This window comes from Trichomonas vaginalis, chromosome V (assembly GCF_026262505.1).
Source record: "Trichomonas vaginalis G3 chromosome V, whole genome shotgun sequence".
Classification (NCBI taxonomy): domain Eukaryota; phylum Parabasalia; order Trichomonadida; family Trichomonadidae; genus Trichomonas; species Trichomonas vaginalis.
This window is the reverse complement of record NC_067207.1, coordinates 32,571,567-32,588,576: the sequence shown is the minus strand read 5'-3', so window position 1 is coordinate 32,588,576 and position 17,010 is coordinate 32,571,567. Positions and strand designations below refer to the sequence as shown.

General features: G+C 34.2%; 6 protein-coding genes and 2 pseudogenes across 8 annotated transcripts, besides 3 other annotated features; 5 read left to right on the top strand and 3 right to left on the bottom strand.

Annotated features, from left to right (window-relative positions):
* Positions 1–2,169: part of a mobile genetic element that runs on past the window's edge.
* Positions 876–1,946, top strand: TVAGG3_0444590 (uncharacterized protein; the record flags this gene model as incomplete). The annotated part of the gene is made up of 1 exon (XM_001299719.1): positions 876–1,946. One exon carries the CDS (start codon positions 876–878, stop codon positions 1,944–1,946), a length of 1,071 nt encoding a protein of 356 aa, XP_001299720.1.
* A 297-nt stretch (positions 2,170–2,466) lies between the features above and the next one.
* Positions 2,467–3,183, top strand: TVAGG3_0444570 (glycine-rich protein family; the record flags this gene model as incomplete). The annotated part of the gene is made up of 1 exon (XM_001299718.1): positions 2,467–3,183. One exon carries the CDS (start codon positions 2,467–2,469, stop codon positions 3,181–3,183), a length of 717 nt encoding a protein of 238 aa, XP_001299719.1.
* Positions 3,184–3,341: 158 nt separating this feature from the next.
* Positions 3,342–3,374: a mobile genetic element.
* A 2,171-nt stretch (positions 3,375–5,545) lies between these two features.
* Positions 5,546–17,010: part of a mobile genetic element that runs on past the window's edge.
* On the bottom strand, positions 5,584–5,904 carry TVAGG3_0444550 (uncharacterized protein; the record flags this gene model as incomplete). The annotated part of the gene is made up of 1 exon (XM_001299717.1): positions 5,584–5,904. The coding sequence occupies one exon, from the start codon at positions 5,902–5,904 to the stop codon at positions 5,584–5,586; it is 321 nt and encodes a 106-aa protein (XP_001299718.1).
* On the bottom strand, positions 6,054–6,581 carry TVAGG3_0444540 (protein of unknown function, DUF4107 family; the record flags this gene model as incomplete). The annotated part of the gene is made up of 1 exon (XM_001299716.1): positions 6,054–6,581. The coding sequence occupies one exon, from the start codon at positions 6,579–6,581 to the stop codon at positions 6,054–6,056; it is 528 nt and encodes a 175-aa protein (XP_001299717.1).
* TVAGG3_0444530 lies at positions 6,807–7,325 on the bottom strand (annotated as a pseudogene). The gene has a single exon. A coding segment is annotated over exon 1 (519 nt).
* On the top strand, positions 10,924–13,931 carry TVAGG3_0444520 (annotated as a pseudogene). The gene has a single exon. A coding segment is annotated over exon 1 (3,008 nt).
* On the top strand, positions 13,964–14,764 carry TVAGG3_0444510 (integrase core domain containing protein family; the record flags this gene model as incomplete). Its single annotated transcript, XM_051234343.1, has 1 exon — positions 13,964–14,764. The coding sequence occupies one exon, from the start codon at positions 13,964–13,966 to the stop codon at positions 14,762–14,764; it is 801 nt and encodes a 266-aa protein (XP_051104073.1).
* Positions 15,701–16,639, top strand: TVAGG3_0444500 (organellar and viral DNA polymerase type B; the record flags this gene model as incomplete). Its single annotated transcript, XM_001299713.1, has 1 exon — positions 15,701–16,639. One exon carries the CDS (start codon positions 15,701–15,703, stop codon positions 16,637–16,639), a length of 939 nt encoding a protein of 312 aa, XP_001299714.1.

Here is a 17,010-nt window from a genome sequence, read left to right as displayed (position 1 = left end):
GTCTTTCCTGCAACTATATGAACTTCCATATATGAACGAGGTGTTGGTAGCTCTTTGTATTTGTTCCATAACTCTTCCCAATCTTCTGTTGCTCCTGACTGTTCAATCATTGACTGAAAGTCTCTCATAGAATAACCTTGAAAGATAACGAAGTCAGTGCATAGTCTCTTAATGTTTAAACATATATGTCTCCATGTTTGACACATGATGACAACAGTATAGTTATAATGTCTGACCTTAGTGATGAAGTTCGCTAATGGTGAACGTGGGTCATTCAATAAGTCATGACCACCATAATCGTCTAACACTAATAGAGAATTACTGGGATACTTTGTGAAAGGATATTTGTTCAACTTCTTTACAACATATATTGCAATCTTCTTATACTCAAACTTTCCATCAGGTTTCCTTAGTTGATGCTTTGTTAAGATGTGTTCCATCTCCTCTGAAATTTTTTCGAACTTACTTTGAACGAACTCAACAATAGCGTAATACTTTGCTTTCATCTTAACGTTCTTCATTAAATAAGGCATAAGTTCTTTATCATCCTTTTTCAGTACTGGTGCTTTAACTTGACTCATAAATGTCTTCGCTGTTTTATCCATTGTTCCTGATGTTGCTGAGATAACTATTGAGTCATAATATGGAGTATTAGTGAAGCGGTCTGTTATCATTATATGACGAATAACACCATATGTCTTACCTGAACCCATCTTACCGCAGTAGAAATAAACACCATTAGTACAAAATGGATAATCATCAGAAAATGGCATAATGAGTGCATTGTTTAGTTCTTTACTATTCTTACGTGCTCCATCATGAAGAATCTTATCTACTTGATTAATAACTTTCTCCATCTTTTAGTTACATATAAAATGTCTAAATATGATGGATTATACTATGAACATGTTATGAATGATGGCACGATAAGTGGTAATACAGTCTCATATAAATTACCGAGAGACTTCATTGAATATCCTGCGTCAAAAGCTCTTGAGATAAGAAAGATAAGTCTTGAGCATCCAGACTTTGAGTTTCTTGCTATTCCATTAGAAATGACAGATTCATCAAAATCAGTGAAAAAAAGGTTTGACATGAGATATTACATAAAACCCAACATGACTACACAGGAGTTGAATGAAGGTCTTATGGAAAAAATGACTGAGGCAAGTAGAGAATTTGTTGATTGTTACTATGATTCAAATGAAAATAAATTGAATGTATTAAGAAAAGGTACATCACCAATCATAACATTACCTTCATACAGTAGTATAGAAAAAAATGCCTTGAATTATAAATATGACATGTCCCTAGGAGATGTGTTGGATTTCATCACTGCGTTATTAGAAACCACTGAAACAGACACAACATCAAGAAAACCAGAGCTTGTTTGGGAAGATGACCATGGTAGAACATTCACGCAAAAAGTAATTCCATCGAAAGCAAAATTTTTAGACTTATGGGAAAAAAAATATATCTCGCGAATGCATGTATATTATAGTTTTACCATAGCAGATTTCACTGACGAAAATGATAAAGATAAAAAAACATATAAGTACTTTGATGAGCTTTTCATAACTATAGCGAATATCAGGTTTATCCTTGAGCGAAAGGGCAAACCAACATATAAATTTGTCGGTTATCAGATAAGAATAAATCCTCTCCTTGAGCCTTTAGTAACGTTGAGTAATATTGCTCATGATAACAAACAATTTATATGTAATGTGAATGAACAGCTTGTGCCACCAAAATTTTACGATATCACTGGTTATAAAGATGCACTCGTGTTTGAGTTTTATAAGCGCTTTTCATTCAAAAGAGTTGAAGAATCAACTGATGGTCAAAAAAAGGAATATTATGTAAAAGAACCATATGAAATTCCTAAAGACTCTAATATAATGGTTGAACTTATATTAGAGTCTGGTACTCAATCTCAACATAAATAGTTTACGTGACAGAATTTTTTTGACACGTAAAGTTTACATTTTAATGGAAGCGAACAACAAAGCTCCTGCTAGTGAATAAAGGTTAGTTTACATATGAACGTTTATTTTTACACATATATGCGTACATATGCGCGCCCGTATGGTGTCAGTTTTCTGTCACTTTTTTCATTGTGTCGGTGACTGTAGCTGTAGGCTACAGGCGACGCACAATGTATACTGTACTAACTTATATTAAAATGTGTACTCATTTCACTGATTACAAAGTTTTATAACAGTTGAATGTCTATCATTAAGATAAAAAGTGACTCATAATTCAATCAAAAATCTTGATTACTCTGGCAATATTGAAGCATTTGAGCTACAAAGCGGAGCCTACTTGTTGCAGTTATGGGGTGCACAAGGTGGTTATAGATCCAAACCTGAATCTGGTCTTGGTGCATATTCAGAAGCTATCATCAATGTTACTTCTTTAACCAGATTTTATGCATATGTTGGCAAACAAGGTACATGCAGTGAATCCATGATTTATGGCCATGAAGAATTTGGCGGTGGCTCAAATTGCATTGGAGCTTTTAATAATTACTCATGTATCGGCGGTGAAGCAACATTGATTGCCTATGACATTAACTTTGATAATATAATCATTGCCGCAGGTGCAGGTGGCGGCGCTGGATACCATCGCACTTCAGGTGAGGCACCGGACGGTTTTGGCGGCCCATTCGCCGAGGATGGCTATGGAAGCGCCTCTTGGTTCACTCCAGAACAAGCAAAGAAAACACGTGGAAAAGGAGCTACTTCAGAAGCCTCAGGATATGGTGGAGAATATCTCAACTCCGCTAGTCCTCGTTATTGTAAAGCAAAAAGAGGACAAAAAATAAGAGGGGGAGACTCCTGTTGTAAGGCAGACGCCTCATCAGGGGGTGGCGGTGCTGGATATTTCGGCGGTGGTGATGGTGCTGACATTGCGAGCGGTGGCGGGGGAAGTAGTTATGCTCATCCAAGTTTGATGAATGTTAATTTACTTGGAGGGGATAAATTTTTCCCTGATCCTATAAATCAACAAATTGCAATCAAAGGTAAAAAAGGAAATGGATTTATAAAAGTTACTGAATCAAATCCATACACGTTTGTTAAACTATCTCAAAGTTGTAATCCAGCTCTGATCAAATGCTCATGTATCAATTTCAATCAAATGAGATACCTTATCGGACTTGGATTTTTTATCTTGTCAGATTAAACATTTTTTTTCTGAAACGTCTTTATTGTAATAACAAAAAAGTATAACATCTATTTTTAGTAATATATAGTGATTTATAAGAACTTTTTACCAACCGAAAATATTAACTTTTTACCTATAAAGTTGAGGTATTTTCGGTTGGGTGTCAAAAAAATTCAGAGAATGTCAGAAACTTGTAAGTGAACCATTAATGAAATAAAGGACATATGACGCATACAAAATGACGGAAATGGTTCAAAGAGAGGTGAAACAAAATAATTCTACAGTCATTTACAATCTATCAGATTGAATTTACCATAATTGAAATAATTGAATGCTCCAAAGGCATTCAAGAAAATCTCTAAAGATGATATGTAAATTCTCTTGTATTCGATACATTTTTTTACATCATTTGGATTAATCAGTTCAAGTTCTTGATAGCTTGGGACATTGCGAAGACATAAAATCAAAAGTTTACACAGAAAGCAAATAATTTAAAAAATTGTTCGCAATTTGGACGGAACTTGTCTACAGCCAAATTGCAAACAATTTCTTTAATCGTTTGCAAATTCTAATTTTCATGAATGATAAAATTTATGAAAATTTGAATTTGCAAACGATTTTTTTTTCACATAATTATGAATACATAAATATATGAGAATAACAACAATTTAGAGTGAAAAGATAGTATACACATTTTTTTGATTCTAATTTCAAATAATAAGATATAATAGATGATAGATAAAAGCCTGGAGGTTCTAGAGTTGAATTTATTATAATCGAGATTTTGCATTGATAAGGTATCATAATTGTGATATTATCAGTCGCATAAAAACTTCGTGCTTCAATTTTATGTAAATTTGTTAAGAGTACAATCGTTTTGATCACTGTATTCCTACTGAATGCATCATTACCTAATATTTTGACACTTTTTGGTACAATAAAAGTAGTTTGGTTATTATTACGAGGATATTGAATAATCATCGTTAAATCTTTGCTATACATGACTCCATCAATAGAGGCAAATGTTTTACTGTTTGGATCCACATCGATCCTTTCAAGAAGTGGAAGAACGTTGAAAAAGTTTGCAGAGGAAATTGTGCGAACAGATGCTGGAATAAATAGTTTTCTAATCGGAATATTTGAAAATGGGTCATCTTCAATAACTTCGAGAGTATCTGGAAATGTGACTGAAGCTAAATTTGTATAATTTAATGAATTCATCGTAATGGTGGTACATGATCTATCTACTATTATTGTTGTAATTTCATCCGAAATATCACTTTGCTTTCTTAATACTCCGTCTTGACAATAAAGTATTGTCTCTGAAATTCTAAAAAAGTTTTGGCACTTTTGCATTTTCAATGAAAATGATTAAGGCTAATTTTAATGATATTTTACGTCAGATTTGAAGATGTACTGAAAGATAAATCTGATCTTTTTCATTAAAAAATACGATGGTTGCATTCATAATGTCATAATAATGATATATTCATTAAGACTCAAGTTCAGGATAATTTTTATAAATTTTCTGTTGATAGCATTTTGATCCAGATCAATTTCATTTTCAAAGACGTATCCCACATGAAAAATTTGAATTAAAGTCAGATGGACATGAGAATACCATTAAAAAGGTTCCTAAAGAATTTTTCTCCAATATTTTTTTTTGCATTTTGGAGATAGATACATTTATTGATGTACTTACCACTTGTGACATGCACTCAATTTTCATGTCACTTTTGTCAAAAAATTGAGGTGTTATCATAAAGTTGTATCTGCAGTCGTAAATGAAAAAAATGATTCATTTTTTAGTGAGAAAATCTTTTAAAAAAGTTCTCGAAAAAAATCATTTTTAGTAAGCGTAAATGAGTTTCCTAGTGTGGTCATTATAGGAAACATAACCTTCATAATCTGGATCATATTCAATAGCGCCATTTCCGTTTCCAACGACAAAATGCATTGGTATCCTTGCATTTGTGCATTGGAGAATTTCCTTCAGTTAGTATACATATCATGTGTACTGAGGCACTGCGCGCCACCGTACACCTGATATGTGAATTTGACACTTTACGAAACCGTTAACGTATATTTTACAATACACAAACACAAACACCAACTTAACCTTAAATATTTATAAAGCCGCCAACCACTTCACCTCACTAACGACATCGCTAACGACTTCACTAATGTAAAAATAAACGACATCGCTAACGACTTCACTAATGTAAAAATAAACGTTTTCACAAACGACTTCACTAATGTAAAAATAAACGTTTTCACAAACGACTTCACTAATGTAAAAATAAACGTTTTCACAAACGACTTCACTAATGTAAAAATAAACGTTTTCACAAACGACTTCACTAATGTAAAAATAAACGTTTTCACTAACGAGCTCACTAATGTAAAAAATAAACGTTCTCACTTACAAAAGTATTGCAACTCCTCCCATTGCTGTGCTTCACACAACAGTTCATATTCTTCTGACTCACTTTCTTCTTCATATAGGTCAAAATCACTGTCATAGTTTATACCTGTAAGTTTTGACAAAGCTAATGAAACACGCTTACCGTTTGTATCGTATGCTTGTATAAACTTTCCATTCTTCATTCCTTCATAAACGCTCAAACTAACTTTACCCTTTCTCCCTCGTATCTGATAGAATGTATTTTCACGAGGAACGAAGAACAAATTCTTGAACTCATGACCGTTGTAGTTTGTTATCTCAATAGTTTTCGTCATTACATCCAAAATAAAATAAAAATAATTTTAAAAATAAACTTAAAAATTAATGATATCACCACCCTCACACGTATGAAAACATCCATTTAAATTTAGGTGAAGTGGTGAGATCTCACCTCTTTTTTCACCTCTTTTTCACCCTGTTGAATTCATTGCTTTATAACTCTCTTCCTTGGTTTCTTTTTAGTTGCTTTCTTCACGTCTGTCTCCAGCTTAACTGTCTTTCTTCTTCGTCCGTAATGATACCAATTACTTCCACCAGTCAATGGGTCAAATGGTCTTTCGTAAAGGTTTCCATACATTCCATAGGGACCATACGGAAGAACCACTGGTGGAGAAGAAACATTTTCTTTAGTTCCATCGACTCTATTTAAATGCATTGTTTCACCTTTCATCTGGTCATTAAAGTCTTTTGCGTGTTTTGCAAACTCATCGTCCTTTCCTAAAGCATTTTCTGACTCAGTCGCAACCAAATTGGATGCTTTATTTATGAGCCCTATTTTATTTAATCTTAACTTCTTTGCAACCCAGCCTCCAATCTTCCCTTTATTTGCATCTAATGTCTTCGAAACCCTTCCTCCACTCATTTTATTTACTGCGTCATAAGCTCCAAGTGCTTTTGCTCCAAATGCTAATGCTTTTGTTCCCATTGCGCCTAAAGCTGCCCAAGCTACCATTTACACCATATTAAAATCATCTCTCTTCAATATTATCTCATAAAAGTTCTCGTTACTGGAGAAAGTCAATGAAACATAAACATTCTCACGGGCTTCGCCCTCACCGCTTTGCGGTCTATCTAACTTCTTTCTTATATCATCTATACGCTTCAAAATGTCCGAACAATTGCTAACATCTTCTACAACAGTTATTTCATCATGAATGACTTTCAAGAACAAACTCATTTAATATGCAATTAAAATCATCTCAATAATGAGTCCATCCTTTCCATCTTTAGGTAGCACAACATCTTTCATTGAAGAAGGTTCGACAAGTCTTATGTTAAACTTACTGACAAAGTTTGTTATACTATAATGCTTCGGCGGCGAATACATATAGTTTGAAAGACATAATATAGATTCTTCAGCAAATTCACTTATACTGGATTTTATAACAATGTTCTCACGAGACCAAATGCCACCAATTGAAAATTGTAAGCAATCCTGCTGAACCTTCTACTGTAAACGTCGATGGTAACATTCCACGAAGGTCATCTATTGACATCGTTGAGTCACTGTATTTAAATATTTTCTTAAAGCAATCGTCATTATCTAACCATGCAATAGCTTTGAAGTTTTCATTCGAATATACATCTGCTTCATTAAATGTAAAACCTGACTTCTTTGCAGAGACGATTTTAAAATCTATTGCATTTGTTTCAAAATTATATGCTATGGTAACTTCTGAGGTAATGGATGCCCTTCGCAGTCAGTTGTTTCTTTCAATTTACCGTTTGAAGCTTTGTATTAAAACTTTCATGTCATCTCCTGTATCTAAGTTCACATACACAGCAACAGGAAACTATCTTGCTTCTTTGTTTCATCATTATATCTCAAAACATTAAAGTTCTTCAATAATATTGTTCTTCCTGCTGGAATACTTCGAACCTGTCTGATTTCAATAGCTTTCTCACCTCCTACATACTCTACCAGTGTCTTGGTATTCATAAGTATACTGACTTTCTTGAATTTGGTAGGTTTCATCATAACGTGTTCATAGTATATCTTTATACTCTTGTCAGTTAGACTCGTGCTATGTTCTGAATATTTCTGACTTGCATTTTTAATGGAGATAAAATGAAGCATTTAATATATGACGTAGATGAAGACATGAATGAAACTACAGACAAACTTAACTCTTCTCTCATTCTTCCTTTCAGTAAGGACTATGAGTTCTGTTCAAATGGTGTGTATTTCTATTGTGGAAAGATGGGTTCAGGTAAGACATTTAACCTCATTCGTCATATACTCATAACAGAACGTTTAGGGAAACGACTCTTACTATGACCAAATCATTATATCAGCATTCAGACTCTATGGACTCAACAGCGAAAACATTTATGTCAAAAGTTCAAGCCTCTGTCGTTAAAGTTCCAGACAGTGAACTCATTGAATTTCTCAACGTTACATTCGACGTAAGAGGAAATATTATGCCATCGTTGAATTTATACAGTCAGGAATGCAAAAGACTTCTGAGGAGATGGAAAGAATTATTGACAAACACCACTTACGTCAATACTCAGGAGTTTACGATATGAAACAACTTACAAACTACATTCTGTCAAAACTTTCAAAATACCCCTTCAAAAAGTATCTTCAAACACTTTATTAGTTTGCGACTACTTGCCGGAAAAGGTTTAGTTTCAAAGCCTGACTCACCATTAGCTAACATCATTACTAAAGTCAGACATTACCACTTAACTGTAGCAATACTTATGCAAACATGGAGGTTTTTAGCTTTAAACATAAAACGTCTCATAACTGACTTCGTTATCTTTCAAGGTTTCTCACGCTATGACATTGAACTCATATGGAAACAGTCAGGTATAACATTACCTTTTGAAGAAATTTGGGAAGCATATAAGTCTCTCATCTCTCCTCGTTCATACCTTGAGATTCATATCATGACTAATACCATTAAAGTCAAAAATATTCCATGGAACGACCAACATTGTTTTAAAGCTTAAACCTTACAGCCTCAATTGACTGATGTAAACAAATTCCATGCATCTCTGTCGCCATTTCTGTTAATATTTTTGCTGTCATTCATATCATCCACTTCCCATCCGTTAGCTTTTGAGGATATGCGTTAGAATAGCTGTTCTTAAATGAAGGCTTTTCACCTTTGAGAGCATAAACTCTATAACTTTCTGCATACTTTATGTTTGAACCTCCTGAGCCATCATTGACATAAATTTTTATAGGCTTCCACCCTTTGTTCATGTTCCTGCTTCTTCCCTTAGCTCTTTTGTTCAGTAGTTCTACATCTTTATACACAGCACCTGTCTCAGTGAATTCAACAATATTTTCATTCGTTAGCTTTACATTCAAACCCTTGTCGAGTATATTGTTCATTTCATACATATAAAAGGTTTTTATTCTATATGAAATGAGAAGCAAATCCATCTTAGCTGGTGCCGTTAATGTTCCAATTGAACCAACATCAAATGTTGACTCACGAACGACAAACAATATTGTCATAAAGAACTATAGTTCGGAGTGTTTGAAAGAAAAAGAACCAGAGCTGAAATCCGTGAATTTAAACTCAGCTTCAAACGCTAACGCTACATCAGATGTTAAGTTAGAGTATCCACCACTGGACCAAATTCTTTCAAGAGAAGCCAACGACAACCCTTACACAAATGTTCAAACAAATCCTTCAGATAACGTAGACCATTACCTTCTTCAGTTATACCAAACTATCTTACTCAAAGACGATAAGAAGCTTTTGACAAATCTTATAAGCAAGAACCAAATAATTCTAACAAAGGAGGACCTTGAAAATGTTATATCACGAATAACAGGGAAACAATGTGTCATTGACTATCTCGACCCTGAAATCGAATGCTGTGGTCAAACTCCACCATTCATGAAAATAGGTAACATCCGCATCATTGAAACACCAGGTACTCCAGGAGTTGAGTTTAAGTATAAATATTCAAACGAGTATACAAAACTTTCAACAGAATATAAACTTTGTTTGAAATATGTTTTAGTAAATTAAAGCAATTTGTAATATCTATCCAAAACTTCTTCAACAGTATCGAACTCATCTTCATAATGCAAACCTAATCTTATTGACTTGGTGCAGTTTTCACTAACACAATATTTTTCTGTTCTCTTGACTGACATAACTAACTCATTTGTTTCATCAAACAGCAACAACCAAAGTTCATGACCTAATACATAACATTCATACTTTATATTTTTAGCTCTGAGTTCTCTTGTAAGCTGTTGCATTTAATATTTTCTAAAAAGTCAACTTCAACAGTCATTCGCACTGGTGCCTTCAGTTCTACAGGCTCGCCTTGAAAGTCAACTAGTCTGAATTGCATGTCTTTCAAATTATGAGGACTAATGCGAACCCATTTACCTAAATGAGTTGCTATGACAGGAACGTTTGGAATGAACATTGAATTTACTTCATAACAGAAAGATTTATACTCTACTGAACCTTTACTATTAACTCCTGAAATGCCTGTGACATTAGCTATTTTTGACTCAATGTATAAACAATTACCATAACATACATATGGAACAGATTTCATCTCAATCGTTTTGTCAACACTTTTCAAAGGAAATGTCATATGGTATGCACCCAGAAGCAATTGAACTCTATGACTCATTCGTGTTATCTTGAACTCTTTCTTGCTACTGAACTTCAATGTTCCCTCAGAAGAGAGTTTGACATCTATGTTGTCAATAGTTTCTTCATTTATGAGAGTATCTATGACTCCAGCAATTTTATCTATTCTATACTCTGCTCTGTTAGGAAATGTTATAAAACTTCTTTTGTCATCTATTTCAATCTCTATGAAATCTGTTTCATCTGTTATGACAAAAGTTGCGATAGTATTGAAGTCAACAACTCTGAAAGCAAGTGCTTCATTCTGAAGACCTAAGTTTGTTTGAAGCTTTACTGTTCCATATTCGTTTGGGTCTGTACTTTGCAAATAGAACAACATTTTATTCTCATTAAAATATGACTATTGCTGCATATGCGTATGAAACAAATGAAGCAAGAAGAGCACATGAACTAGTAAACGAAAACTCAACTTTAACCATTGAAGGCAATGATTTAGTCATTGACGATGGAAAGACTAAAAAAGTCATTGATTTCGATACTTTTAACACTTATGACCCATTCATTACAATAAGCAAGGTTCCTATCATAAATGATGGAACGGTACAATATATAAATTCTACAGTAGATGCCTCATTAGTGAAAGTATTAAATGTTCTCATTGAATTGTTAAAGAGCTTTCGATTTGACGACAACATTAAATGCCTAAAGAATTTAGTCATGAATGAGAAACAAATTCTCGGCGTTGCTGGTAGCAGTAATGATGTACACCTTATGACATTAGAATATTATAACGAACATAAAGATGAACTGAAAGGAGAGAAGGGTGACACCGGACCTCAAGGACCACAAGGACCACAAGGAATACAAGGAATACAAGGAATACAAGGACCTCAAGGCGAAAACGGTTTGGATGGTGAAGATGGAAAGGATGGAAAAACTGCTAAATCATGGATATGGAACCTTATAAATACTGGTTTAACAGCTGCTTCATATGGAGTTCTTCAATACCAAATCGGAAAGATATGGGCAGTACTTGGTGAAGAAGTTTTAGATGACGTTAAAAATGCTTTGAACTTCATTTCAAATGGTTCGGATACTATTAAAACTTTATCTGGTTGGATGCAAGAAACAAGGAGTCAAATAGATACTGTAAGACGTATAGCAAACAATGCACGTACGGGATTGGATACTTTACGAGAAGCACAAAATACACTAAAGGAAGCAAATGATATTCTTGGCTCAGTATCAGACATGCATGAAGATTGGCTTAAAGGTATTGACAAATCTTTAAAAAATCACAGTCAGTCTATTGCTGACTACAAGAAAAGTATAGATTTTTTACATAGTGCTATGGACGTACATGATGGAAGCATAAGGAACTTACTTAATGCTAACAATAACTTACCAGGAACTATTAAAGCATTTATAAAGTCCTTTGTAAAACCTGGTGCTCTAACATTTAGGTCTTTGAGAGCAAGAGCATTGAAGTCAAGAGATGCAGAAACTCCAACAGAACCTACAGAAGGAACTGAAACAACAGAAACTCCAGAAGAACCACCAAAACCAACAGCTAATGAAATATTGTTCGAATATTTTCCAAGGTACTCTGTTCTTATTGCATACATTCAAGAAATACTTAAGAAAGCAGACTTGACTTTAGGAGATGATGAAAGTTCTGTATATCTTTCGTTCCAGTTTCAAATAGCAGAACTTTTGAGACAGATATGCTTAATGTATGACAACATCTCTGATTTCACAAGATATGATGACGACCATGACCCCGAACACGGTGAAGAAGAAGTTTTACAAACATCCATTAAGACAGGAAAGGTTTTAACACAAAGTCTCATTATTGACACCAAAGATGGCGAAGTGGACGTTCTTCAAGAGCTGAAGAAAAATACTTCTTCGGGAGGTGATGGTAGGCATGAACTTGAAATAAATGAGATAGAAGAGAAATTAGCCGAAAAAGCAGATAAAGAACATAAACACAATATCTCCGATATAAATGAACTTCAAGCTACATTAAATAGTAAAGCGGACAAAAATGAACTTGACGCAATGAAGAAAGTTTTGAAATCTCATAAACACAATATCTCCGATATAAATGAACTTCAAGCTACATTAAATAATAAAGCGGACAAGAACCATGTTCATTATATACGTTCAGACGAACAGATTATAACGGACTATCATGGATATTTAACACGAAGTGAAGAAGTGAAGACGAAAAATGTTAATGAAAGAAGATATAAATTCATTCGTGCTAAAGGTTATGACATACACTGTACTGTACAGTATGACACAGGTATAGCACCACAATCATTTGGTTATAACGCTGAAATTTATGCTTCATACTTCTTTGTTAACAGTGTATTAGTTGAACCAAGATTTACTTTGAGAGTTAAGTCAAAAATAACTTTTGAAGATGCTATTAAAAGTAAAGCGGACAAAAATGAACTTGACGCAACGAACAAAGTTTTGAAATCTCATAAACACAATATCTCCGATATAAATGAACTTCAAACTTCTTTAGACAACAAAGCAGACAAAAATCATACACATAAATCCTTCACTACTGTTAGAGCAGACGACATAATATTGAACTATGATTTGGGTTCAAGTGCACCTTTAGAGAATCCGAGTACAAGCGTAAAAGATACTCTTAACAATTTAGATAAGAGTTGCAGGAATATCGAAGATCATGCCAGAAACTTTGAAGCATATGAACTACCAGCAATGTTAGATAAGAAAGCAGACAAAAATCATACACATAAATCCTTCACTACTGTTAGAGCAGACGACATAATATTGAACTTTGACCTTGGTTCAAGTGCACCTTTAGAGAATCCGAGTACAAGCGTAAAAGATACTCTTAACAATTTAGATAAGAGTTGCAGGAATATCGAAGATCATGCCAGAAACTTTGAAGCATATGAACTACCAACAATGTTAGATAAGAAAGCAGACAAAACAGAGCTTCAAACAATGAAGGCCCAGATTCTTCAAACATTATATCCTGTTGGCTCTATTTATACGTCAATGAACTCAACAAATCCAGCAAGTGTTTTAGGTTTTGGTACATGGCAGCAGATTGTAGACAAATTCTTATACTGTGCTAACTCTTCAAAGCAAACAGGGGGTTCGAAGAAAATTAAAGAAGCAAACCTTCCACCGCACACTCATACGGGAACTACAAACTTTTCTGGCGACCATAGCCACTCATTAAGAGACCACCCATTATACAACTCAGAGTATGAAGCTGGCAATGATGTTTTATCTCCATCTTATAACAATGCAGCAAAAAAGACTTTTCGACAAACTGAACCGGGAGGAAATCATTCACACACTTTCACAACAAATCCAACAGGCTTGGGTGAAGATTATATGCCACCATTTGTGACTGTATTCGCATGGTACCGCGTTCAATGAACGCGCTTGAGCCTAGAATAAAATCTTTAACTTTACATAAATGAGCTTGAAAGAAGTATTCGAACAACATCCATGGAGGTCATTTAAGAAGTTCAATGAAGCTGCAAAGAGTTGGGGATTTACTAACAGAGCTGAAGTGAAAAGGTTCTTTGACAAAAATGTTGTACATCAAACAAAAATAAACCCTTACGACTACTTTTTACCAATTTACTCCAACACTCCTGACGCATACCAATTTGACACTCTCATTCAAAGCAGAAAAGGAGGACATAAACCATTCCTCATCTTCATTAATGTTAACACTCGTAAAGCATATGCATATATAATGAAAAATAAAGGAACTCGTGAAGTGTTAAGAGTTTTACAAAAGTTTGTAGCAGAACATAGCCCAAGTACTTTAACATCAGACCAAGACAGTGCATACCTCAGCAATGAAATCACAGATTTTCTCATTAAGCATAACATAACTCACTACACTACTGAAGACCATAACCATAACATACTCGGCATCATAAACCGCTTCATAAGAACGCTCAGAGATTTAAATCAAGAGCGAGACTTTACCGAAGAAACAATGAAACATTTTCTCGAAGTATATAATTCCTCAACACATTCTACAACAGGACATACACCAAATTCAATGACACAACAACAAGAAGAAAAGTATATACAAAAGAAACGAAGCCAAACACAAAATATCAGAAATTCAACACAATTTACCCTCATTCCTGGAACAAAAGTTCGTGTAGTTCTTGACGACAAACCGTTGACAAAGAAACGTTTAAGGTTAAGTAGAAACTATTATATCGTAGACTCTACGCAAGGTAATGGATATCTTATAAAAGCTGCTGACGACTCCATAGCATTTTACCCTCGACATAAATTAGTCGAAAGTAGTAATGGCAAACTTGCTGAAACCATTGACGAAGCAAAGCGAGGAGTGGTTATTGAAATACTTGGCTATAACATAAACGATGACACTTATAAAGTAAGATATGAAGGAGGCGTTGAAGATGTTATACCATCTAAGAACTTGAGAGAGTCGAAGCCAACACATCTGGGACCATTAGAGCGGGAGTACTGGAAAGACAAAAATATGCCAGAAAGAATAAGAAAATTCTTCTAAACTTTTTCATTAGATGTAAATCAGACATGAATGAGAACAGTCATGTATTATTAATGATACCATTTATTTTAACATAAAGACGCAAACGGACTCTTTGAGTCCTGAGGTCTTTCAGACCGAAGCGGCGAGGACGAAGTCCATGACCAAAAATAATGTTTAGGGTAGATGGTTAGATCTAACCTCATTTCTACCCTCATTTCTACCCTCATTTCTACCCTCATTTCTACCCTCATTTCTACCCTCATTTTTTTGTATTTGACGGGATTAATTCTTGATTTCAGGGATTTTTTGACGAAGTGAAGATCTTCACTTCGTCAAAAATAACAGTTATCTAATGAAAAATGAAAGTTATTTCTTATTTATCTCATGAAAGTTGTTGGAAAATAAGTCCTGGGAAGAGTATTATAAGGCATTTTGTGAAGAATATAGCAACCGCCGGAATTCAGACGGTTGCATTTTATACAAAATTCATGCAGGAAATTCTTGAGTTTTGGTTGAAAGAATACGGTGGAGCCAAAAGTGGCTCGACCTCAAAACAAACATTTTATGAGCTTACAAAGGGTGTTATGAATGAACCATTTATTTTTGCTGAATTCACCAAAAATATATTTTAGGTGAAGAGGTGAGATCTCACCCGTTTTTTCACCTCTTTTCTCACCTCATGAATTTTCATGATTTCATCGTACATGCTTTGTCATGACTTCTTCGTAAATGTTTTGTCGAAACTTCATCGTACATGCTTTGTCATGACTTCTTCGTAAATGTTTTGTCGAAACTTCATCGTAATGAGCGTAAATGACCCAAAAATATAATTTAGGTGAAGAGGTGAGATCTCACCTGTTTTCTCACCTCTTTTCTCACTTCATGAATTTCCTTAAGATAGAAAAATAAAGTTAGTTTTATTTTATTTATTTTTTTTATTTTGTATGTAAAGATATGATTTCAACAATCGGCACAACAACAATTCAAACAACAGCACCAAACTCGTTAGTTATGAATCCTACGTCAATGTTGGTAGAGATGAAAAACTTCATTCCTTCTTCATATACTTTCGAAACAAAAATCCAGAAGATAAAGCAAGAACTGTTAACAAGTAATTTAGACTGTAGTGCGAAAGATGAAGAAAATGAACAGTATCTTTATGAAATGCAGGACATTATTGACCATTTGCCTAAACTACCTGAAATCCAACAGCAAAAACTAACTATTCCTGAATTCGACGAAATTGAAGTCAAAGCAACTGACTCAGTAGAAATAAAGAAGTTCATACGAAAGGTAAATTATGAATTCCTTGGTTTTCATTGCAACCATAAGGTTATGGACAAAGATTGCGACATGTTATATAAGAACATCTCTGACATATATAAATCCGAAGAATTTAAGACCTACGACAACTTTGTTTCATTAGTTGCAAAATGTGTTTGGGAAATAAGAGATAAAGATAGAAGAGGTAAGGTATGGCATGAACATTTAAAACCAGCAGCTTTTGAGTTAAAGAAAACCATTGACGCCTTAGTTGTTTTAGCAGGTAAGGTTTCAGAATATAACGCAAAAATGAACCCGCAATGTTCTAAATGTAAAGCAGCAATGAGGAGATATAACTACTCCGTCAAAGAGATAGAACGTATGCGAAACGACTATGCAGACTTAAAGAAAGAAGCAGAGAAGCCGGTAGAAGATAAAATGGACATGTTAGCATTTCTGAACAAAAACTATCCAACAGCAGAAGATTTCCTTCTATCTGACGTCAAGAAGAAGTATAAAGAAACTTTCGGTATCGTTAAAACATTCGATGTACTAAAAGAAGAAATAGAAGCTACGAAACTGTTTAAGATTTCAAATATACATCGTACAATTCATGTAAAACGCTCATGAAAAAACAGGTGAGAAAACGGGTGAGAAAACGGGTGAGATCTCACCTCTTCACCTAAAATATATTTTTGCTGAATTCAGCAACAAAATTCTTGATTTCAGGGATTTTTTTGACGAAGTGTTAATCTTCACTTCGTCAAAAAATGGCATATGGCATGTGTCAAACCGTTGAGTTTTCACAAAATTTAAAAAAAATAACGTTTACCATGTAAAACGCTTATAAAATAACTGGGGTGAGAAAAGAGGTGAGAAAACAGGTGAGTTCTCACCTCTTCACCTAAACATTATTTTTGTCTGATTTACGCTCATTACGAAGAAGTCTTGACAAAACATTTACGAAGAAGTCTTGACAAAACATTTACGTTCATGTTTGA